This window comes from Dendrobates tinctorius, unplaced genomic scaffold, assembly GCF_039654945.1.
Source record: "Dendrobates tinctorius isolate UK_male_01 unplaced genomic scaffold, ASM3965494v1 ptg000038l, whole genome shotgun sequence".
NCBI classification, from domain to species: domain Eukaryota; kingdom Metazoa; phylum Chordata; class Amphibia; order Anura; family Dendrobatidae; genus Dendrobates; species Dendrobates tinctorius.
In genome coordinates this window covers 2,363,268-2,387,633 of record NW_027361706.1, presented here as the reverse complement: position 1 = coordinate 2,387,633, position 24,366 = coordinate 2,363,268, and the positions used below count along the sequence as shown (strand labels likewise).

Here is a 24,366-nt window from a genome sequence, read left to right as displayed (position 1 = left end):
ATGAGACGTAGGTTCCTGTCCCATTTTGCAGAGCGTTGCAGGACACCACTCTTAAAGAGAGATCAGTGCAAACAGGTGGTTGGTTAAATGGCAGATAATGCTTCCAGTATTTCCCAGCACTACCTGTCTTCCACACGGTCCAGTCTCACTAGCCAGGAGTCTGGACCACAGAATCCTCACCCTGATCCTCTTTCCTCCCACCATGGCGAGTCCCAGGAGCTAGGGGCAGGCAGACCAGGCAGCTGCCTAGGTTCCCCGCTAACACAGGGGCCCCCCGGGTAGCGGCACATCACACATCCGCTATGGGGCCCGTGAGGCGGGGGGGCCCACCTGCCGCTAGTGGCGACTCCCCCCACTGCCGCCACATTGAACTATACCGGTGTCTGCATTAGTATAGAAGTTGAACCAAAGCAAATGCCGAAATTCTTAAGTGGATTCTATCACTGTGAACAAAAAAATCATACACCAATCAGATAGGAGAATGTATGCATATAAGATATGATTAATCAGAAGCTGTAAAGTGCATTTCTACAAGGACAGCTCCATGGTCTACTTCCATATTTTCACTTGCAGTATGATTAGAATATCACAATACTCCGAGCTCCTGCCCCACTGCTAAGCAGTTCAAATGCTTCATTGATTTTTTCCAGGGCTAGCTTCTTGCTTACTAAATGTTCCAGATTGTTCCTTTTGTTCATATAATCTGTAACCAGTTTTGGGATATCAGAACCCTTGTAGCCTCCAAATATAGATCCTTTCAAGGTACGCCCTGTGACAAGCAAACCTGGATGCAAACAAAGTGTGTCCTTGGGAGATGCCACACCCAACACAACAGCAACACCATTTCCACAGTAATTACACTGGAGAGCAGTCAGCATGGTTTCAGTGCGTCCTGCACATTCAATGGCAAAATCCACTCCTCTGTTAGTTAGCTCCGTAATGACCTCATGGATGGGTTTATCATAATCCTTTGGGTTTAGGCACTCAGTGGCTCCCAGTTGTAGGGCTTTTGGATACTTATCCTTATGTGAACCTACGCCAATGATTCGTGTAGCGCTTGCATCCTTGCATCCTACAATTGCTGAACAACCAACTCCTCCCAAGCCAAAAACAGCACAACTAGAGCGCTTGGTCACCTTAGCAGTGTTGACAGCTGCACCATATCCAGTAGCAAATCCACAGCCTATAAGACAAACTTCAACAAGGGCACGGGCATCTGGGTCGCCCTCCAAGGGCTGTGGGGTACTCGGTACCGGGCCAGTGTAAGTGGGATAAGTCACAGCAGCTGTGACCCGGTCCGTGGCCCTGGGCGCCCAAATCAATGGTGGTTTGTAATATAGTTTATGTGATAGTTTGTGACGCCACCTGTGGTGTTTGGCAAGCAAGATGGTAAGCCAACGCTGCGTGCAGATCCTCTGGGGCTGATGGTGTGTTGCAGCATAGATGGTGTAGCTCCCCACAGGTGAAGCTGTAACCCCAGGACAGTGTATAGGCGTAGGCGGTGTGAGGAATGTTGGTAGCCAGATGTAGCGGTGCTGACGGTGTTGGCGCACAAATGAATGGAAGACACCAGGGCTTGCAGTTCCAAAGCTTTACTCACAGTTCATGGTACACACTGGTGCCTGACTCCGGGGTAGAGACTCAATCAACCTCCCGGGCTAGTCAGGATTATCCTCTCCAACACTCCGCCAACATGTACCTTTCCTAAACGACTCCTCTATTGCGCCTTTTAGTGTGAAGAGCTCGAGCACCGTGGTACTCTGAAGTTCCTCCTGTCAGATGTTCCTAACAACTCTACTCGTATGGCAGACAGCTGTAGCCCCTCTTGGGGACTCCCTTCTCCGGAGTCCTGGCTCTCTATTCAGTTGCTGTTGTGCCCCAAGTCTTAGATGGGAGTAGTGCATTTACAGCCAACTACTCCACCAGTGTCTGCTGCAGAACCATAAGTGTCCATACAACCTCGGGGACCGGTCCCTGGCCTTGCGCTGAGAACCTATAGGCAGGGTTCCTCTTCCAACCCACAACTCCTCTCTGTTCTCCTACTCCTTCGTTCCGCACTGTTTCTTCTCTCTCTTATGGAAGCTTAGGTTGCAGTTCTACGTCTTTCTCCTTCTGTTCCTTTTCCGTGCCAGATGGCTCAGGTCACTGAGGCAGCTGCAGCACTCCTTCCTCCATCCCTTCTTCCAGGGATCCCCACTCCTCCCGAGTGGCTCCCTTCCTTCCTTTCTGACCCTCTGTCAGACTGAACCTCCAGACTGATCTGTAATTCTAAACCTTCCCAACCTTTTATATATCTCAACTCCACCCACCTCCCAGCACATCTCGTGTTACGAAGCAAGGACCCACGAAAGGTGCGCTGCTACCCTCTAAGCATGGAGCCGCAATGTGGTCCTGCTGAACTATCCTGTGTGTGGGGTGCAGGTGTTGGAGTGTGGAAAGGAGTTCCCTACTTACCTAGGTGGTGGGGCACTACACCTTAGGAGAAGGTGCAGTACCTCTGTGGCGACTGAGCCTCAGGGGCGCCACACATCCACTTTGGCAACGCAAATGTCAGACACCACTGTGTATTCAGTAAATGTACTTGTGCATGCGTAATGATTAGTGTTGAGCTATACCACCCGATACTGAAAAATATCGTATCGGAATGGATCGGCCGATCTAAAAAAAAGTATCGGGTATCGCAGATTCCGATCCCGGAAGTCCCATTCAAGTCAATGGAACAGAAATATCGGAATTAAAAAAAACCCTTTCTTTCCCTGTAGGTTAATTCTACATGAAGAAAAACAACTAATAATAATGTAGAATGTATTGTGGGAGGTGTAGGAGACATTAAAGCCATAGAGGTTTAGCCCAATCAAATGGAATAGCAGGATTTTTTTTTTTTTTAAAGACGTTCGTAGTTACAAAGATATTGACTATGTTAAAGTCTTTAATTTTTTGTCAGATATGTATGTTTCACTACTTCCATGCTCTTTACCTTCTTTTTTACTTCTCCCACACTTTCTCCTTCATGATCCTCAGCAGCAGCATCTTTTTCATCAACTTCTTCTTCTTTTTCTTCTTTTTTTTCTTCTTTTTCTTTTTTTTTTTTACATTCTTCATATTCTTCTTATTCAACTATTATTCTTCTTCATATTCTACTTCTTCATCTTCTTCCTATTCTTCTTCATCATATTCTTATTTGTGTCAGGCATTCCTGTAGTTGTTATCTATAAAAGTTTGAAGATTACACCTTCCGTTCAGCCTGTCACAAAAGATTTACAACAGGATTTGTCCGCGTTCAGTTTGTCCTGCAGCAGCAGGCCTTTTCCAGGGGCACCACGAGGAGGAACGGACACACCCCTGTTGTGAGTTCATTTTCCCCTTCACCGTCGCTGTCTGATGAACTCCCTCTTCTGGTGAAGGAAGGTAGTGAGGCTGATTACCAAACACCTGATCTGGTAGATGATGACTGGGTAACAGGAAATTCTGACTGGATATAAGGCAGCCGACACCCTTCTGAGTCGCTGGTGATTTCTCTGCTGGATTCTTGGAGACCAGTCTGATTCCTGCTTCCCAAAGATAAATTTTTGCTCTGCTATTGAACTTATTAGTTTTGTTTTGTTTACCTTGTTTTTTGGAGTTCAGCCATCCCCGGTCGGGGGTGTGCTGAGTTCCATTTTTGTCTCTTGGCTCTGTCTTCAGAATTTACCTGAGTGCTGATATAGCGACTTCAGGGCCTGTTTTTCCTATCAGACGGTTGGGACATTTTTTGGTAGGGTTTTTTACGGATTGCAGACAGCAGCTTTTCTATCCTGTCCTTTTTAGTTAGCTTGGGCCCCATCGTTTGCTCAACCTATCTTTCTATCTGTGTTAGTGTTTTCATCTTGCTTCACCGTCATTATTTGTTGGGGCTGCCTATTGCTTTGGGGTCTGCTCTGGGGCAGTTTAGATTTCCCCTTTCTTTCTTTAGGCCTATTTAGTTCTCTGGCTGTGATCGAGGGGTCTAGGGCATCGTAGGAACCCCCCACGGCTACTGTTAGTTGTTGTGGATAGGATCAGGGGTCTGCAATCTGATAGCTACCAACCTCTCCGGTTTTTCTGGACTTAGCTTGTATTTTTGTTTTTTCCTCCTTCGGTGACTCATTCATAACAGAATTACCAGCCATACCGCAGATCCTAGGGTACTCAATAGCAGGAAAGAATTGTAAAAAAAAAAGAAAGTTTGTCAGAATGTTTTTTTTTTTTTTGTGTATATTTCTTCCTCTATGTCTCTGAGGCCGTAGGGGGAATTTTTTTTTTTCTTTCTCAATGGAGATGAAGCAATTGTCTGATCGTGTGGAGCAGCTCACTGCTGAAGTGCGGAGAATTTCCGCCTATCTTGCTCATTCACATGCTGCTGAACCAAAGAACCCTACTCCTGATGTGTTTTTGGGGATCGGTCTAAATTTTTGAATTTTAAGAATAATTGTAAATTATTTTTTGCCTTGAAGCCTAACTCGTCGGGGAGCTCCGCGCAGCAGGTTAAAATTGTCATCTCTTTGCTGCGCGGCGATCCCCAGGATTTATTTGAAACCTGATGATCCTATTCTTACTAATGTGGACGCATTTTTTCAAGCCTTGGGGTTGTTGTATGATGAACCTAATGCTATTGATCAGGCTGAAAAGGCCCTGTTGGCATTGAGCCAGGGTCGGGATTCTGCAGAGTTGTACTGTCAAAAATTCCAAAAGTGGGCGGTCCTTACTACCTGGAATGATGGTGCCTTGGCAGCTCTCTTTCGGAAGCGTTTGTCAGAAACCGTAAAAGATACTATGGTGGTCTCTTGGCTCTGTCTTCAGAATTTACCTGAATGCTGATATAGCGACTTCAGGGCCTGTTTTTCCTATCAGACGGTTGGGACATTTTTTGGTAGTGTTTTTGGTAGGGTTTTTTACGGATTGCAGACAGCAGCTTTTCTATCCAGTCCTTTTTAGTTAGCTTGGGCCCCATCGTTTGCTCAACCTATCTTTCTATGTGTGTTAGTGTTTTCATCTTGGTTCACCGTCATTATTTGTTGGGGGCTGCCTATTGCTTTGGGGTCTGCTCTGGGGCAGTTTAGATTTCACCTTTCTTTCTTTAGGCCTATTTTGTTCTCCGGCTGTGATCGAGGGGTCTAGGGCATCGTAGGAACCCCCCACGGCTACTGTTAGTTGTTGTGGATAGGATCAGGGGTCTGCAATCCAATAGCTACCAACCTCTCCAGTTTTTCTGGACTTAGCTTGTATTTTTGTTTTTTCCTCCTTCGGTGACTCTTTCATAACACACCCCCATACACTGCTTAGTCTTCTTCTGCTTATAAATTTGATAATATCCCTTGCTCAGATTTTTAGTCTTATGCTTAATGTTCTTCTGCTTTTGTTTTTTATGCTTCTTGGTCTTCTGTCTCTTGTTGTTCTGCATCTTGGTGGTTGTCTTCCTGTTCTTTGTCCTCTTGGTCATCTTCTTCAGGGTCATCTTTTAGGTATTCTTCTGTGTGGTCTTCAGGGTATTTGTCTTCAGAGTCATTTTCATGGAGATCCAGAGTGAGAATCAAAAACCATTTCCACAAGCTTGAACTTGGAAAAGTAGCAGAAGTTACAAGAAGGCTGAGGAACTGTCGAGAACCAGCTGACGGTACTGGAACCCGGAGTGGCAGCAGAATGAACAAGAGCCAATGGCGCAACCGTGGACCAGCTGACTGTGCTGGAACACAGTTACTATGCAGGAGGTACCTGTGCTCCAAAGCACTACCAAGGACCAGCAGACGTTGCTGGAACTCGGATACCAAGAAGGAGGCACCTAGGCCAAAGGCACTGCCGAAAACCAGCTGACGGTGCTGGAACCCGGATGGGTAGCAGAAGCTACAATACTCAATGGAACTACCGAGAACCAGCTGACGGTGCTGGAACCCGGAGGGGCAGCAGAAGAAACAAGAGCCAATGGGACAACCGTGGAACAGCTGACGGTGCTGGAACACCGTTACTAAGCAGGAGGTACCTGTGCTCCAAAGCACTACCAAGGACCAGCAGACGTTGCTGGAACTCGGATACCGACAAGGAGGCACCTAGGCCAAAGGCTCTGCCGGGAACCAGCTGACGTTGCTGGAACCCGGATGGGTAGCAGAAGGTACCCATGATTAACAAAGTTTTGCATCCGCGAGCAGGCCGCAGTTACCGAAACCCACAGTCCTACAGGGGGTGCTTAGTCTTCTTCTGCTAATAAATTTGATAATATCCTTTGCTCAGATTTTTAGTCTTATGCTTAATGTTCTTCTGCTTTTGTTTTTTATGCTTCTTGGTCTTCTGTCTCTTGTTGTTCTGCATCTTGGTGGTTGTCTTCCAGTTCTTTGTCCTCTTGGTCATCTTCTTCAGGGTCATCTTTTAGGTATTCTTCTGTGTGGTCTTCAGGGTATTCGTCTTCAGGGTCATTTTCATGGAGATCCAGAGTGAGAATCAAAAACCATTTCCACAAGCTTGAACTTGGAAAAGTAGCAGAAGTTACAAGAAGGCTGAGGAACTGTCGAGAACCAGCTGACGGTACTGGAACCCGGAGTGGCAGCAGAATGAACAAGAGCCAATGGCACAACCGTGGACCAGCTGACTGTGCTGGAACACAGTTACTAAGCAGGAGGTACCTATGCTCCAAAGCACTACCAAGGACCAGCAGACGTTGCTGGAACTCGGATACCAAGAAGGAGGCACCTAGGCCAAAGGCACTGCCGAAAACCAGCTGACGGTGCTGGAACCAGGATGGGTAGCAGAAGGAACAAGAGCCAATGGGACAACCGTGGAACAGCTGACGGTGCTGGAACACCGTTACTAAGCAGGAGGTACCTGTGCTCCAAAGCACTACCAAGGACCAGCAGACGTTGCTGGAACTCGGATACCGACAAGGAGGCACCTAGGCCAAAGGCTCTGCCGGGAACCAGCTGACGTTGCTGGAACCCGGATGGGTAGCAGAAGGTACCCATGATTAACAAAGTTTTGCATCCGCGAGCAGGCCGCAGTTACCGAAACCCACAGTCCTACAGGGGGTGCTTGTTCTATTGGCACTATGGAACCAGCCTTTTTTACCAGAACCCGCAGCCCAAATAGGAAGCACCGAAACTGCAGGCACCATAGACTCGGCTAACCCTACCGCAACACGACAGGACAACGTATCGGTGGCAAAGTGACGTTGACACTACCCGGAAACAGCAGGCGTGCTGTAACAAGGCTGGGCAGGAGGGAGTACCCGTGCTAAAGACACTGCCGAGAACCAGCTGACGGTGCTGGAACCTGGATGGGTAGCAGAAGCTACAATACTCAATGGAACTACCGAGAACCAGCTGACGGTGCTGGAACCAGGAGGGGCAGCAGAAGGAACAAGAGCCAATGGCCCAACCGTGGACCAGCTGACGGTGCTGGAACACGGTTTCTAAGCAGGAGTTACATGTGCTAAAAAGCACTACCAAGAACCAGCAGACGTTGCTGGAACTCGGATACCGACAAGGAGGCAACAATGCCAAAGGCTCTGCCGGGAACCAGCAGACGGTGCTGAAACCCGGATTGGTAGCAGAAGGTACCCATGATCAACAAAGTTGCAAGGCCGCGAGCAGGACGCAGTTTCCGAAACCCACAGTCCAACAGGGGGTGCTTGTCCTATTGGCACTACAGAACCAGCCTTTATTACCAGAACCCGCAGCCCACATAGAAAGCACCAAAACTGCAGGCATCATAGACTTGACAAACCCGACCGCAACACGACAGGACAACGTATCGGTGGCAAAGTTACGTTGACACTACCCGGAAACAGCAGGCATGCTGGAACCAGGCTGGGAAGGAGGGAGTACCCGTACCAAAGACACTGCCGAGAACCAGCTGACGGTGCTGGAACCCGGATGGGTAGCAGAAGCTACAAGAGTCAATGGAACTACCGAGAACCAGCTGACGGTGCTGGAACCCAGAGGGGCAGCAGAAGGAACAAGAGCCAATGGCACAACCGTGGACCAGCTGACGGTGCTGGAACACGGTTTCTAAGCTGGAGTTACCTGTGCTGAAAAGCACTACCAAGAACCAGCAGACGTTGCTGGAACTCGGATACCGACAAGGAGGCAACAATGCCAAAGGCTCTGCCGGGAACCAGCAGACGGTGCTGGAACCAGGATGGGTAGCAGAAGGTACCCATGATCAACAAAGTTGCAAGGCCGCGAGCAGGACGCAGTTTCCGAAACCCACAGTCCAACAGGGGGTGCTTGTCCTATTGGCACTACAGAACCAGCCTTTATTACCAGAACCCGCAGCCCACATAGAAAGCACCAAAACTGCAGGCACCATAGACTAGGCAAACCCGACCGCAACACGACAGGACAACGTATCGGTGGCAAAGTTACATTGACACTACCCGGAAACAGGCATGCTGGAACCAGGCTGGGCAGGAGGGAGTACCCGTGCCAAAGACACTGCCGAGAACCAGCTGACGGTGCTGGAACCCGGATGGGTAGCAGAAGCTACAAGAGTCAATGGAACTACCGAGAACCAGCTGACGGTGCTGGAACTCAGAGGGGCAGCAGAAGGAACAAGAGCCAATGGCACAACCGTGGACCAGCTGACGGTGCTGGAACACGGTTTCTAAGCAGGAGGTACCTGTGCTAAAAAGCACTACCAAGGACCAGCAGACGTTGCTGGAACTCCGATACCAAGAAGGAGGCACCTAGGCCAAAGGCTCTGCCGGGAACCAGCTGACGGTGCTGGAACCAGGCTGAGCAGGAGGGAGTACCCGTGCCAAAGACACTTCTGAGCTGCAACTGGCGATGTTGGAGCCCAGGGGTCAATCATGCAGCAGGCTGAGGCCTACTTCGAGCTAGTTTTATATTGGTTGTACACAACTACTGATTTTTACTGGGCTCCACTTGGGCCTCTGGTTCTACTGTCTCTAGTATTTCCCCTGGCCTACAACCCCGCCAGTCGCCGCTCTGAAGTGGCGTGTTCACAATCCACACTTGTTCCTGTGTGACTGGGGCTCAGTCACGTCAGTTGATCCACTGATGTGTGTCCGGCAAGGTCTCCTGCTCTGTCCACATTCCGACTACTAGTAATGGGAATGGGGACAGAGCGGCAGACATTGCCGGACACACATCAGTGAATCAACTGACGTGCCTGAGCCACAGTAGCACAGGAACAAGTGTGGATTGTGCACACGCCACTTCAGAGCAGCGACTGGCGGGGTTGGAGGCCAGGGGAAATACTAGAGACAGTAGAGCCAGAGGCCTAAGTGGAGCACGGTGGAAAATCAGTAGTAGTGTGATTTTGGAGGCAGCAGGAGACTTTGCCATCCACATAGCAGGGGAACAGCAGGCGTTACTGAACCCCACAGACACAGGAGCGAGTGTTTGAATCTGTGCGGACAGCACTTCCAAGCTACAACTGGCTGTGTTGTAGCCCAGGATCAATGCTCCGAGCAGGCTGAGGCCTACTTGGAGCGAGGAGAAAATGCGTTGCAGTGTGAGTTTGGAGGCAGCAGGAGACATTGCCATTCACACAGCAGGGGAACAGCTGGCATTACTGAACCCCACTAACACAGGAGCTAGTGTGTTTTGCTCTGTGAAGACGGCACTTCTGAACACCAACTGGCGTTGTATGAGCACAGGATGAGGCATGGAGCAGGCTGAGGTCTGATGTTGTTGGCATGTGGATGGAGCAGGAGACTTTGCCGTCTACACAGCAGGGGAACAGCTGGCATTACTGAACCCCACTAACACAGGAGCTAGTGTGTTTTGCTCTGTGAAAACGGCACTTCTGAACACCAACTGGCGTTGTTGGAGCACAGGATGAGGCATGGAGCAGGCTGAGGTCTGATGTTGTTGGCATGTGGATGGAGCAGGAGACTTTGCCGTCTACACAGCAGGGGAACAGCTGGCATTACTGAATCCCACTAACACAGGAGCTAGTGTGTTTTGTTCTGTGAAGACGGCACTTCTGAACACCAACTGGCGTTGTTGGAGCCCAGGATGAAGCATGGAGCAGGCTGAGGCCAACTTGCAGCACGTTTTATAGAGGTTGTAGACTACTACTGATTGTAACCGTGCTCCACTTAGGCCTCAGGCTCCACTGTCTCTAGTATTTCCCCTGGCCTCCAACCCCACCAGTGACAGCTCTGAAGTGGCGTCAGCACAATCCACACTTGTTCCTGTGTTACTTGGGCTCAGTCCTGTCAGTTGATCCCCTGATGTGTGTCCGGCAAGGTCACCTGCTCTGTCCTCATTCATACTACTAGTAATGGGAATGTGGACAGACCAGGAGACCTTGCCAGACACACATCAGGGGATCAACTGACGTGACTGAGCCCCAGTAACTCAGGAAGAAGTGTGGATTGTGCAGACGCCACTTCAGAGCAGCAACTGGCGGGGTTGGAGGCCAGGGGAAATACTAGAGACAGTGGAGCCAGAGGCCTAAGTGAAGCACGGTTAAAAATCAGTAGTAGTTTGAATGTGGATGGAGCAGGAGACTTTGCAGTCCACACAGCAGGGGAGCAGCTGGCATTACTGAACCCCAATAACACAGGAGCTAGTGTTTTTCTCTGTGCAGACGACACATCTGAGCGACAACTGGCTGTGTTGAAGCCCAGGGATTATAGTTCAGGTGGTAGAAACATGAACACAACAGGAGACCTGGATACAGTTGCCAACCAATTATTTAGTCGGGAAGAGGACTGGCAAATTCTGGGGAGATCCAGGCCTTGTTCATTTTCAGAAAAGTAAGCCGGTCAACGTTATCGGAAGAAAGTCGCGTGCGTCGGTCTGTTAGTACACCACCTGCGGCACTAAAGACGCGTTCCGATAATACACTGGCAGCAGGGCAAGCCAGCACCTCCAATGCATACTGGCTAAGCTCTGGCCATGTATCCAGCTTAGAGACCCAAAACTTGAAGGGGGAAGAGCCATCTGGGAGTACACTCACAGGGCAAGACATGTAGTCTGTCACCATCTGATGGAAACGTTGCCTCCTGCTGACTGGAGCCGTCAGTGATGGTGTAGACAATTGTGGCGGACACACAAAACTTTGCCACATTTGGGCCATAGTGGTCTTGCCTTGTGCTGAGGCGCTGCCTCTGCTCCCTCTTTGTGCCGAGTTTCCTCCACTGGCTCGACGCACAGAGGTGCTTTGTAAAGCACTAGCACCACTGCTGTCGGGTTGAATGGAAAACATGATGGACTGCACCAGTGTGTCTTGGTACTCCCGCAGTTTACACTCCCGGTTCAACGTTGGTGTGAGGGTTTGCAAGTTGTCCCGGTAGCGAGGATCTAGGAGGGTGTACACCCAATAATCAGCCGTATAGAGAATGTGGGCGATGCGACGGTCGTTTCTCAGGCACTGCAGCATGAAGTCAACCATGTGCTGAAGACTCCCAACTGCCAAAGAACCGCTGTCCCCTGCTTGAGGCGTGATCTCTGCCTGCTCTGCATCACCCCACCCTCGCTGTACATACTGACTAGAGCTTTGTGTACCTCCCTCCTCTGGAGAGATGTCTTCCTCCTCCATCGACTCCTCCTCATCCGCCTCACAAAGTGTCCCCTGCCTAGGCCTTTGTGAGGAAGCACGTAGCGCAGACTGTCCAGTAGCAGATGGCATTTGGGACTCCTCATCCTCCACCTCTTCCAAAACCTCATCCCTTAGTGCTTGCAGTGTTTTTTGAAACAGACAGATAAGGGGGACAGTCATGCTGACTAGTGCATCATCTGCACTCGCCATCCGCGTGGAATCATCGAAGGCACGCAAAACGAGGCAGATGTCCTTCATAGAGGCCCAGTCAGTGGTGCTGAAGTGTGACCGGCGCACAGTGCGACTTGTTTGCGCCTGATGCAGCTGGTACTCCATGACTGCTGCCTGCTGCTCACACAACCGCTCCAACATATGTAACGTAGAATTCCACCTGGTGGGTAAGTCACATATGATGCGATGTTCCGGAAGGCGTAATCCGCACTGCAGAGCAGCAAGGCGCGACCTTGCCGTGCTGGAACGCTGCAAGTGAGCGCACTCTATGCGGACCTTGTGCAGCAGTGCATCAAGATCCGGATAGTCGCTCAGAAAGCTCTGCACGACCAAGTTGAGCACATGTGCCAGACATGGGATGTGAGTGAGGTTGCAAAGGCCAAGAGCTGCCACCAGATTTCGGCCATTGTCACACACTACCAAGCCCGGCTGGAGATTCGCTGGCAGAAACCACACGTCGCTCTCCTGCTTGATGGCATTCCAGAGCTCCTGCGCTGTGTGGCTTCGATTCCCCAAAGAAATTAATTTCAGTACGGCCTGTTGACGTTTGGCCACGGCTGTGCTCATATCGGTCATAACAGGCTCCTGCTGCGCTGTTTCAGAGGAACTTGAGTAGGAGGAGGAGTCAATGTGTACAGACTGGATTCCTGCAATCCGTGGAGTTGGCAGAACACGTACAGCGCCACTCTCCAGATCTGTACCCGGCTCAGCAACATTGACCCAATGGGCAGTGAGGGAAAGGTATCGTGTCCCTGTCCATGGTTACTGGTCCACGCATCAGTGGTCAGGTGGACCTTGCTACTGACGGCGTTTAGTAGCGCATGTTTTATGTTTGCCTCCACATGTTTCTGCAGGGCAGGGACGGCTCGCCTGCTGAAATAAAAGCGGCTGGGCACGGTGTATTGTGGGACCGCCAATGCCATGAAGTCCCGGAAGGTGTCAGTCTCCACCAGCCTGAATGACAGCATTTCAAGTGCCAGTAGTTTGGCAATGCCAGCATTCAGAGCCTGTGCTCGGGGATGGTTTGCCGAGTATGGTCACCTTTCTCCCATGCCTGTGCTACCGATGGCTGTCGAGTGGCCTGGGAGTGTGAGGATGACTTGGAATGTGGTGCTGTGGGTGGAATGTCACAGGGTCTCCGGACAACAGTGCCAGAGGTTCTTCCTTGGCGATCCTGTGAGGAAGCCGAACCAGCTGTGTGTGAGCTGGAGGAAGAGGCCCCAACACGAGCTGAAGAGGTGGTAGGTGGTGCTGTACGTTGGCCTACGTCTTCAGTGTGTCTGTGTAACTCCACCTCGTGCTTGGTCCGCACATGTTTCCACATATTAGTGGTATTGAAGTTGCTGACATTTTTCCCTCTTTTGACTCTCTGATGACACAGCTTGCATTTGACAAAGCAAATGTCATCTGCAACTGTGTCAAAAAAGGACCACGCACTGCAAGTCTTGGGAGCGCCCGTTTTGCCTTTTGAAAGTGGAATGCTCCTAACGTGTGCCGAAGTGGAGGCTACAGGCAACCAAGTCTGCCCCTCTCCCTCCGGTTTTGGCCGTTCGGGGAATCTCTTCCTCAGAGTTGCTCCCACCACCTTCCTGTTCCTCACGCCATGATGGGTCAAGGACCTCATCATCTACACTCCCCTCTTCAAACACCTGCTTCTCCTGGGTTGTCTCGCCAGCACCGTACGCAACAGAAAGTGGCAACTGTGTCTCGTCATCATCTGATGCGTACTGAGGTGTGCTGACCATAGGCACTGGCCCACCCGCCTCTTCAGATTCAGAGGGACAAAGAAGTTGCGCATCACTGCATACTCCCTCTTCTTCACAATCTGGAATGCTGCTTGGCTGGCCCCCTCTTTCCAAACCAACAGATTCCAAGAACAGAAGTAGAGACTGTGATGGCTCCTGTCCAGTGCTCTCTGACTGCCTGGGCACTTTGGCAGGTGGTGAAGAGACAGATGGTTGCTCTTCGGTGCTCTGGCCCTGAGAGGATGTGGAAGTAATTGAAGTCGATGCGTTAGCTGGCATCCATCCCACAACGGCTTCAATTTGTTCCTCCCGCAGCAGTGGGGTACGGTGAGGTCCTACAAAGCTGCGCATAAAGGACTGTTGCCTGCTAAAACTGGGGGATGCTGACTCACTGGTGCCAACAGCAGGCACAGACTCCCCACGTCCTCTCCCTGCAGAATCCCCACGTCCTCTCCCTGCAGAATCCCCACGTCCTCTCCCTGCAGAATCCCCACGTCCTCTCCCTGCTGAAACTCCACGCCCACGTGCCTTACTCCCTGCCTTCTTCATCTTGCTAGACTGAGAAAGATAGGCAGAAAAGTACAAAGGGGGGCCTTAGTGTGCTTATTCCTGAACAGCTGGTTACAGGTATAAGAAACACTAATTTTATGAAGTGTGTGTATCGACTACACTTTAATGGGAGCTAATGTGGCCTACACAACTTTCAAAAGTAGTGTTTGGTGAACTTTGCTGGGTTTTTTTGGGGGAAAAAAAACTAAAATGATGTGATCAAAGATTTGAAAGTGAGAGTATCACCAACTTTCTGGAGCTATTACAATGCAGGCAGGTAACCTACAATGCAAAAGATGAGGCTCCAAAAAATTTGGGTAATACTAATCTGGCTGCAGCTGAAGGGCACAAGCCAGAAAAAAGGCTCCTCTACTCTTATATAGTGTTTGCAACCAACCAATGTAGATGGATATGGATGGACGCACACTAATAGGAGAAGAAAAAATGAGCTGCAATTAAAGAAAAATATGTGCGAGGCAGTGACGCACGCTGAGCAGCCTACAACCAGACGTAGCTGCAGGACACACTACTCAGCGTGAGCTGCACTCACACACAGTCAGAGACCTATCAGACAGCCGTGAACAATGCAGCTAAGTGGGCACTAGCACTGACAGGCTGCAGAAAGGCTCCTCTGTGTACTCCTAGAGTGTTTGCAACCACCATATATGGATACGGATGGATGCACACTAATAGGAAAAAAATGAGCTGCAATAATATAAAAATGTGTGAGGCAGTGACACGCTGAGCAGCCTACAACCAGACGTAGCTGCAGGACACACTACTCAGCGTGACCTGCACTCACACACAGTCAGAGACCTCTCAGACAGCCGTGAATAGTGCAGCTAAGTGGGCACTAGCACTGAAAGGCTGCAGAAAGGCTCCGCTGTGTACTCCTAGAGTGTTTGCAACCACCATATATGGATACGGATGGATGCACACTAATAGGAGAAAAAATGAGCTGCAATAAAAGAAAAATGTGTGAGGCAGTGACACGCTGAGCGGCCTACAACCAGACGTAGCTGCAGGACACACTACTCAGCGTGAGCTGCACTCACACACAGTCAGAGACCTCTCAGACAGCCGTGAACAGTGCAGCTAAGTGGGCACTAGCACTGAAAGGCTGCAGAAAGGCTCCGCTGTCTACTACTAGTGTTTGCAACCAACGTATATTGATACGGATGGAAGCACACTAGATAGAATTTTTTAAAAATAAGCAGCTCAAAAAGGAAAATATGTATGAGGCAGCAGTGAGGCACGCTGGGCGGCCTACAACCAGACGTGGCTGCAGGACCCACTCCACAGCGTGAGCTGCACTCACACAGCCCTTGCAGACAGCTGTGAACACTGCTGCTAGGGAAAAGAAAGCTACAGTGGTGGTTTATGTAGCCTGGGTAAAGCACAATATTGTTTTGAGAATCGCTATTTCTAACTGTCCCTCACAGTCTTCAACAGCAGCCTGTCCCTAACTGAATTCACAGCCGAGTGACCAGAAATGGCGGCGGCTTTTATAGTGCATCATGACATCATTTCAGCAGCCAATCACAGCCATGCCAATAGTTTACATGCCTAACAGGATGTGCCCACACTTCTGAGGATTCCCATTGGCTGAATCAAAGCGAGCGGGCTGATAGCATTATGGGAACTTCCCATTCCGTTATCCGATACGAAAAAAGTATCGGAAGTCAGTATCGGAATTCCGATACAGCTAATATCGGCCGATACCCAATACTTGCGGTATCGGAAAGCTCAACACTAGCAATGATAAATCGCTTTCCCTTTACAGGTAAATCTGCTTGTACCATCATCCATCAGTCCTGATTGAGCTCCAAATGCAAACTCTAATTTTTTGCAGATGTTACTGTGTGGGCCATCGCAAGCTCTGCACGATTTCTTTTGACTTCATGAGCAAACAAGCAACACCATTTCCACAGTAAGTACACTGGAGAGCAGTCAGCATGGTTTCAGAGCGTCCTGCACATTCAACGGCAAAATCCACTCCTCCATTAGTTAGCTCAGTAATGACCTCATGAATGGGTTTATCGTAAACCTTTGGGTTTAGGCACTCAGTGGCTCCCAGTTGTAAGGCTTTTGGATACTTATCCTTATGTGAACCTACTCCAATGATTCATGTAGCGCTTGCATCCTTGCATCCTACAATTGATGAAAAACCAACTCCTCCCAAGCCAAAAACAGCACAACTAGAGCGCTTGGTCCCCTTAGCAGTGTTGACAGCTGCACCATATCCAGTAGAAAATCCACAGCCTATAAGACAAACTTCAACAAGGGCACGGGCATCCACTTTGGCAACGTAAATGTCAGACACCACAGTGTATTCAGTGAATGTACTTGTGCATGCGTAATGATAAATCGCTTTGCCTTTACAGGTAAATCTGCTTGCACCATCATCCATCAGTCCTGATTGAGCTCCAAATGCAAACTCTAATTTTTTGCAGATGTTACTGTGTTGGCCATCGCAAGCTCTGCACGATTTATTCTGACTTCATGAGCCTTTGGAGGAGCTACTTCAATATCTTCAATGCTGAGGGGCTTGCATGGTTCCCAGGCAATAGCGGCCTTGCATTTAATAGCCTTTCCTGCGGTGCTCATGGTGGTTCCGGTTCAAAGCAATGATGGAGGAGAGAGCGTCAGCTGATGCCTCCTCTCCCATCATTCCCCTCTGCCTCTGACACTGCGGGTGTGTGATGACGTCATCGCGCACTCACTGTGTGCCAGGCAGTGCAGCCATTGAGACAGGAGCCCCCTGAGGAAGCGACGAAATATCAAGCGAAACGTGCGTTGGGGAACGTGGTCACAGCACGGGCAGTCATTATGGGTAATTAACCTCTTCATTCTTTACTTAGTCATGTAGCGGTCTTTGCATACGTAATGTATACATAAATATATTTATTGTTGATACTGTGGTAATTGCAGGTACGCAGGATGCAGTGACGAGTCGCGAGACAATTTGGTGCTTTCTATAATAACTTTTATAAGACTAGAGGGAACTTTCCTCAGTCACGGCTTGATCACCAAAAGCGGTAATGGAGCGCCGACACCAGGGCCTAGCGGGGTACTCGGTATCGGGCCCGTTGATCTCAATGGGAGTGTCACGGAAGCTGTGACCCGGTCCGTGGCCCTGGGGCTCCATGGCAAAAAAGGGGGTGAATGAACAATGAAATAAAGTTTATGAATAGTTTGTGACGCCACCTGTGGTGTTCGGCAAGTGAGGTGTTAGACCGACGCTGCATGCAGATCCTCTGGGACTGGTGGTGGGTTGCAGCCAAGATGGTGAAGCTCCCCACAGGTGGAGCCGTAGTCCCAGGGCAGTGTAGATGTAGCAATGGAGGAGAGGCACAGGCGGTGTAGAGGCCGTTGCCCAGATGTAGCTTTGCAGGGTGTAGTGATGCGGGAATAAGTGGAGGACACCAGGGCATGTAGTTCCAAAGCTTTACTCACAGTCTGCAGTTCACACAGATGCCTGCCTCCGTGCTGTGTCCTCCGGGTCCTGGGCTCAGTCAACCTCCAGGCAAGATAGGATGCTCCCTTCGAACACTCCGCCAACATGTACCTTTCTGAATGTCTCCTCTATAGCGCCTTTTACTGAAGTACTCCTAGTACTGAGTTACACTGGAGTGCCTCCTGACAGATGTTCCCAAGAACTCTACTTGTACAGCAGACAGCTGTAGCCTGCTTCGGGGACGCCTTACTCCTGAGTCCCAGCTCACTATCCAAGTTGCTGTTGTGCCCCCAAGTCTTAGATGGGAGTAGCTCACTACTCCACCGGTGTCTGCTGCAGAGCCTTCAGTATCCATACAACCTTGGGGACCGGGTCCCGGCCTTGCGTTTAGAACTTCTAGGCAGGGTTCTCCTCTAACCAACGTCCTCTCTGTTCCATTTTTCTCCTTCATTCTGTACTAATCCCTCTCTCTCATAGAAGGTCAGGTTTCAGTCCAATGTCTTTCTCCTTCTTTCCTTTCCTGTGCCAGCTGGCTCAGATCACTGAGGCAGCTGCAGCACTCCTTCCTCCATCCCTCTTCCAGGAATCCTCACTCCTCTCCGAGTGACTCTATCTCTCTCTCGCTGACTGACTGACTAACTAACTCTTCCTGCTCTTTATGTAGTCTAAACTCCACCCGCCTCCCAGAACGTTTCGTGTTCCAAGCAGGGAACCACCAAAGGTGCTCTGCTACCCTCTAAGCAAGGAGCCGCAATGTGGCTTTGCTGAACTACCATGTTGTGTGGGATGCGAGTGTTGCAGCGTGGTCAGGAGATCTCACCTTACCTGGATGGTGGGGCACCACACCTCAGGAGGAGGTGCAGTACCTCTGTGGCGACTGAAGCCTCAGGGGTGCCACAGTAACACGGGTTGCCCTCGCAGGGGCTCTAAAACAAGCAAACACAAACGGGTAGAACACGACTACTTCCGGCAATAGCCGGTCACTATAGGGCCGCGGTATGGCTGACTACGGGTCCGTAAATATATAGTCAACTTAGCCGTCCAGGCGTCCCTCGCCATTCGGGATGGTGGTCTTTCGGCGTAGTAGTCGCTGGGCCCAGTTGCTGAGGCGTTGGCGTAGTCTTCGCACGCTCCAGCGCTCTGATGACACTGGAGCCCCACAGGCCCCGGCTGAGTCCTTGGACGGATGGGCCGCAGTTCCCAGACTGGGGCAAGTGGCAGCGATGTAGGGTGGCGAATCACAGACCACCCGCGCAGCTAACGGCTGCGACGGGGAGTCCACGGCCAGCAGAGGTTCGGCCCCTGCTGTGAACCGGTGCGGGACAGTGGTGGCCGGCGGCGGCACTGTACTTGCCGCGAACACTGGTGAGAGCAGGGCGACTGCGGGTGGCGGGGAACAGGTCGCTGCCGCGGGGTGGAGCGAGATGGCAGCGGCCGCGGGCGACCGCGGGTAGGCTGCAGCCGCGGGCTGGAGCGGGGCAGCAAATCTCGGATGATCGCCCTGCCACCGTCCCTCTGGAGTCCTCAGTCGGCATCTTCCCTGGCACTGGTAGGTCGCTCTATCTTGCAGTCGCTCCCACAGTCTCCTGCTGCCTCTGTCACAGTCTGCTCACTCATCGTCCCGGGGATTCCCCGCCTCCTTTATATTGTTCCCTCCTCCAGCCCATCTGTCTGTCACAACAGCCTGTCCTCGAACTCTGTGCCCCGGGGACAGTTTCCCCCGGAACCCAGATGACGGCTCCCTTGGTTCCGGTCCGGACACTCGACGGGGGCCATTCCTCCCACACTACCATGGTGATGTTTATGATTTAGGGGCATTTGTTCAGCATACCATTGCACTGCATGGTTGGCTATATGAGCCTCCTGATACTGAGTGAATCAGCTGCCTGATGTTTACATTAACTCTTTCTATTACTATTGGTTTGACATAGGTTATTTTTTGCTCTGTCCTGCTATTATGTTCTGCTCATAGTCTGTGGCCATCAGTCTTGTGGATCATGTGTATTCATACATACTAATTGACATATGATATATTTTATTGTACATTTTACTATTTATGTAATTGATGAACTTCTGTATTAATAAATACTTATTTTTCGTTGTATATGGTAAACTCATTTTTTTCTCTGTATTTTCTGATATGTATCTGAGTTTATATACATGAAATTTTCTTGACTTTGTGCTGGTACTTTTTATGTTTATGTAGGAGCCAGACGGGAGCAGCGCATGGCACGAGGAGAGGTGAAAATTGTGGAGTTTTTTTAATATATCAGTGAGTTCTGGACTGTGGGGCCATTCTCGGGGGGGGGGGGATGTGGACTGTGTTATATATTATGTGGGCTGTGTTATATTCTATGTGGCTGTGTTATATACTATGTGGACTGTGTTATTTACTATGTGGGCTGTGTTATATATTATGTGGCCTGTGTTATATACTATGTGGCTGTGTTATATACTATGTGGATGTGTTATATCCCATGTGGCTGTGTTATATACTATGTGGGCTGTGTTATATTCTATGTGGGCTGTGTTATATTCTATGTGGCTGTGTTATATACTATGTGGCTGTGTTATATACTATTTGGCTGTGTTATATACTATGTGGACTGTGTTATATTCTATGTGGGCTGTGTTATATACTATGTGGCTGTGTTATATACTATGTGGGCTGTGTTATATACTATGTGGACTGTGTTATTTACTATGTGGGCTGTGTTATATATTAAGTGGCCTGTGTTATATACTATGTGGCTGTGTTATATACTATGTGGATGTGTTATATACCATGTGGCTGTGTTATATTCTATGTGGGCTGTGTTATATTCTATGTGGCTGTGTTATATACTATGTGGCTGTGTTATATACTATTTGGCTGTGTTATATACTATGTGGACTGTGTTATTTACTATGTGGACTGTGTTATATATTATGTGGCCTGTGTTATATACTATGTGGGCTGTGTTATATACTATGTGGCTGTGTTATATACCATGTGGCTGTGTTATATTCTATGTGGCTGTGTTATATACTTTGTGGCTGTGTTATATACTATGTGGCTGTGTTATATACTATTTGGCTGTGTTATATACTATGTGGACTATGTTATTTACTATGTGGACTGTGTTATATATTATGTGGCCTGTGTTATATACTATGTGGGCTGTGTTATATACTATGTGGCTGTGTTATATACCATGTGGCTGTGTTATATTCTATGTGGCTGTGTTATATACTTTGTGGCTGTGTTATATACTATGTGGCTGTGTTATATACTATGTGGCTGTGTTATATACTATGTGAGCTGTGTTATATACTATGTGGCTGTGTTATATACTATGTGGGCTGTGTTACATATTATGTGGACTGTGTTATATACTATGTGGGCTGTGTTATATACTATGTGGGCTGTGTTACATACTATGTGGACTGTGTTATATACTATGTGGACTGTGTTATATACTATGTGGGCTGTGTTATATACTATGTGGCCTGTGTTATATACTATGTGGGCTGTGTTACATACTATGTGGACTGTGTTATATACTATGTGGACTGTGTTATATACTATGTGGCCTGTGTTATATACTATGTGGCCTGTGTTATATACTATGTGGCCTGTGTTATATACTATGTGGGCTGTGTTATATACTATGTGGCCTGTGTTATATACTATGTGGGCTGTGTTATATACTATGTGGACTGTGTTATATACTATGTTGGCTGTGTTATATACTATGTGGCCTGTGTTATATACTATGTGGCCTGTGTTATATACTATGTGGCTGTGTTATACACTATACTATGTGGCTGTGTTATATACTATGTGGGCTGTGTTTTATACTATGTGGCTGTGTTGTATACTATGTGGGCTGTGTTATATACTATGTGGCCTGTGTTATATACTATGTGGCTGTATTATATACTATGTGGCTGTGTTATATACCATGTGGCTGTGTTTATATACTATGTGGGCTGTATTATATTCTATGTAGGCTGTATTATATTCTATGTGGGCTGTGTTATATACTATGTGGCTGTGTTATATACTATGTGGATTGTGCTATATACTATGTGGCTGTGTTATATACTATGTGGGCTGTGTTATATACTATGTGGCTGTGTTATATACTATGTGGCTGTGTTATATATTATGTGGGCTGTATTATATTCTATGTGGGCTGTGTTATATTCTATGTGGCTGTGTTATATACTAAGTGGGCTGTGTTATATACTATGTGGACTGTGTTATATTCTATGTGGACTGTGTTATATACTATGTGGCTGTGTTATATACTATGTGGGCTGTGTTATATACTATGTGGGCTGTGTTATATACTATGTGGACTGTGTTATATACTATGTGGCTGTGTTATATACTATGTGGACTGTGTTATATGGGATTTGGATGTTTCGCCCCCCCGCAGTTCGCCCCCAGCAGTTCGCCCCCGCACATTTCGCCCCCAGCATTTTGCCCCCAGGGTGTTTCGACCCCGCACATTTCACCCCCGCACATTTCGCCCCATACCCAAGCAGCTGCAGCTGTGACAGGTAAGTATGTCAGTTTTTTTGTGTTCTAGGGTGATAATACTCCTTTAAGGCCAGCCAGATGAGACACTGGGTGAGCTGCTGAAAAGGCAGCCACAGGAATCCCCAGCAATTGGGGTCCTGTATATTTTACCCTCAGGTATGTTCAGCCCTAGATGTTTTGTTCCCTGCATGTTGACCCCAAAAGCTGAGGGTGAAACATCAGGGGTCAACATGCTAGGGGCGAAACATCAGATGGCGACCCATCCAGGGACAAAATGCTGTAGGTGAAACATCCGGGGGCGAAACATCCAGGGGCGAAACGCTGGGGGCGAAATGTGCGGTGGCGAAACATCCTGGGGGCCAAATGCTGGGGGCAAAATGTACCTGGGGCGAACTGCTGGAGGCAAATTGCTGGGGGCGAAGCTTCCTATAACCGCTCTTAATAGGGTGCATTTCCTGGAGTTGGACAATGCATTATTCTGCACATTGCTTCCTTCTAGAATTCCTGCCCATGATAAGGAGATTAAAGATTTTCTCTATTTCCTATTTTCAGTAACAAAACAAAGGTTCAGGAAGAAGATGAGCTGATAGAAATAATAAGTGATGACCCAGGTAAGTACAATAATGTGGGTCTATAAAAAAAAAAGCAAATGAACTGCATATTTTTTTTTACTGCTTAAAGGGTAGGAGAACTTATTTTTTGGATAGAGGAAAAAACGATTGTACCGTGATGGAAAAAGCGGACACATTGACCAAAAATGGATGAAAATGTTCTCTTTGCATGCAAAAACAACCCCAAAACATCTGAATGAGGCCTAAAGGTACTGCCACACTTAGCGATGTACCAGCGATCCCGACCAGCGATATGACGCGGTCAGGATCGCTGGTGCATCGCTAAGTGGTCGCTAGTGAGCTGCCACACTGGCAGATCTCACCAGCGACATCGCTGGGGACGGGGGTCGCTACTTACCTGTCACACCAGGGGATCCTGCATCCTCCCGCCCGGCTCCACGCGTCGCTCGTCATCACAACAGGAAGCTGACGACGAGAAGCGGTCCTGAACGTTCTCGCGCGATCAGCGATAACCAGGGGGGGAGCGGGTTGTAGGTAAGTATCACACACAGCGATATCGCTAGCAATATCGCTATAACGTCACAAGTTATAGCGATATTGCTAGCGATATCGCTTAGTGTGACAGTACCTTTACTAATTTTGAGTTGGCCTCCTCCATTACACCCAAAGAAATAATTACATTATCTTCTCCTGTTTTTCACAAACAGAGCGTCCCTTCAATATCAGAAAAGAGGAAATAGTGGACTGGGTAAGGTCAGTGGAAGGCTGAAAGAGACGAAGAAAGAATACAATCAAGATTTATAGACAACATTATTATTATTATTATTATTATTATTATTATTATACAATTTATAGCGCCATTTATCCATGGCGCTTTACATGTGAAAAGGGGCAAATATAGACAAGTACAATAAACATGAGCAGTACAAGACACACATAAGTACAGAAGGAGAGAGGACCCTGCCCGCAAGGGCTCACAGTCTACAGGGTTGGGTGAGGATACACTAGGAGAGGGTAGAGCTGGTTGTGCGGCGGATCAGTAGACTGTGGGTCACTGCAGGTTATAGGTTTGTCGGAAGAGCTGGGTCTTCAGGTTCTTTTTGAAGGTTTCCATGGTAGGCGAGAGTCTGATGTGTAGGGGGAGGGAATTCCAGAGAATCGGGGAAGCACAGGAGAAGTCTTGTATGCGGTTGTGGGAAGAAGAGATAAGAGGGAGAGTAGAGAAGGAGATCTTGAGAGGATCGAAGGTTGCATGCTGGTAGGTACCGGGAGACCATGTCACAGATGTAAGGAGGAGACAGGCTGTGGGTGGCTTTGTATATCATAGTTAGGGTTTTGATCTGGAGCCTCTGCACAATAGGAAGCCAATGAAGGGCTTGGCATAGGGGAGAGGCTGGGGAATAACGGGGAGACAGGTGGATTAGTCGTGCAGCAGAATGTAGGATGGATTGGAGTGGTGCCAGAGTGCTAGAGGGGAGGCCAGAGAGTAGGAGGTTGCAGTAGTCAAGGCCGGAGATGATAAGGGCATGCACTAGTGTTTTTGCGGTGTCATGGTCAAGGAATGCACGGATCTGGGAAATATTTTTGAGATTTCGACAGCAGGAGGTTAGGGTTTGGATAAGTGGCTTGAAAGCGAGGGCAGAGTCGAGGATCACCCCGAGGCACCGAGCATGCGGGACTGGGGAAAGTGAGCAACCATTGACATTGATGGATAAGTCTGGTGGAGGGGTAGAGTGAGATGGGGGAAAGATTATGAATTCTGTTTTG

The 24,366-nt window shown here is 48.8% G+C and overlaps 1 protein-coding gene across 1 annotated transcript; it reads right to left on the bottom strand.

Moving 5' to 3' along the window:
• Nucleotides 1-578: 578 nt before the first annotated feature.
• LOC141088176 (NADP-dependent alcohol dehydrogenase-like) lies at nt 579-16,452 on the bottom strand. The gene is made up of 2 exons (XM_073574100.1): nt 16,314-16,452; nt 579-1,195 (listed from the first exon to the last, which is right to left on the bottom strand). Exons 1-2 carry the CDS (start codon nt 16,450-16,452, stop codon nt 579-581), a joined length of 756 nt encoding a protein of 251 aa, XP_073430201.1.
• Nucleotides 16,453-24,366: the final 7,914 nt, after the last annotated feature.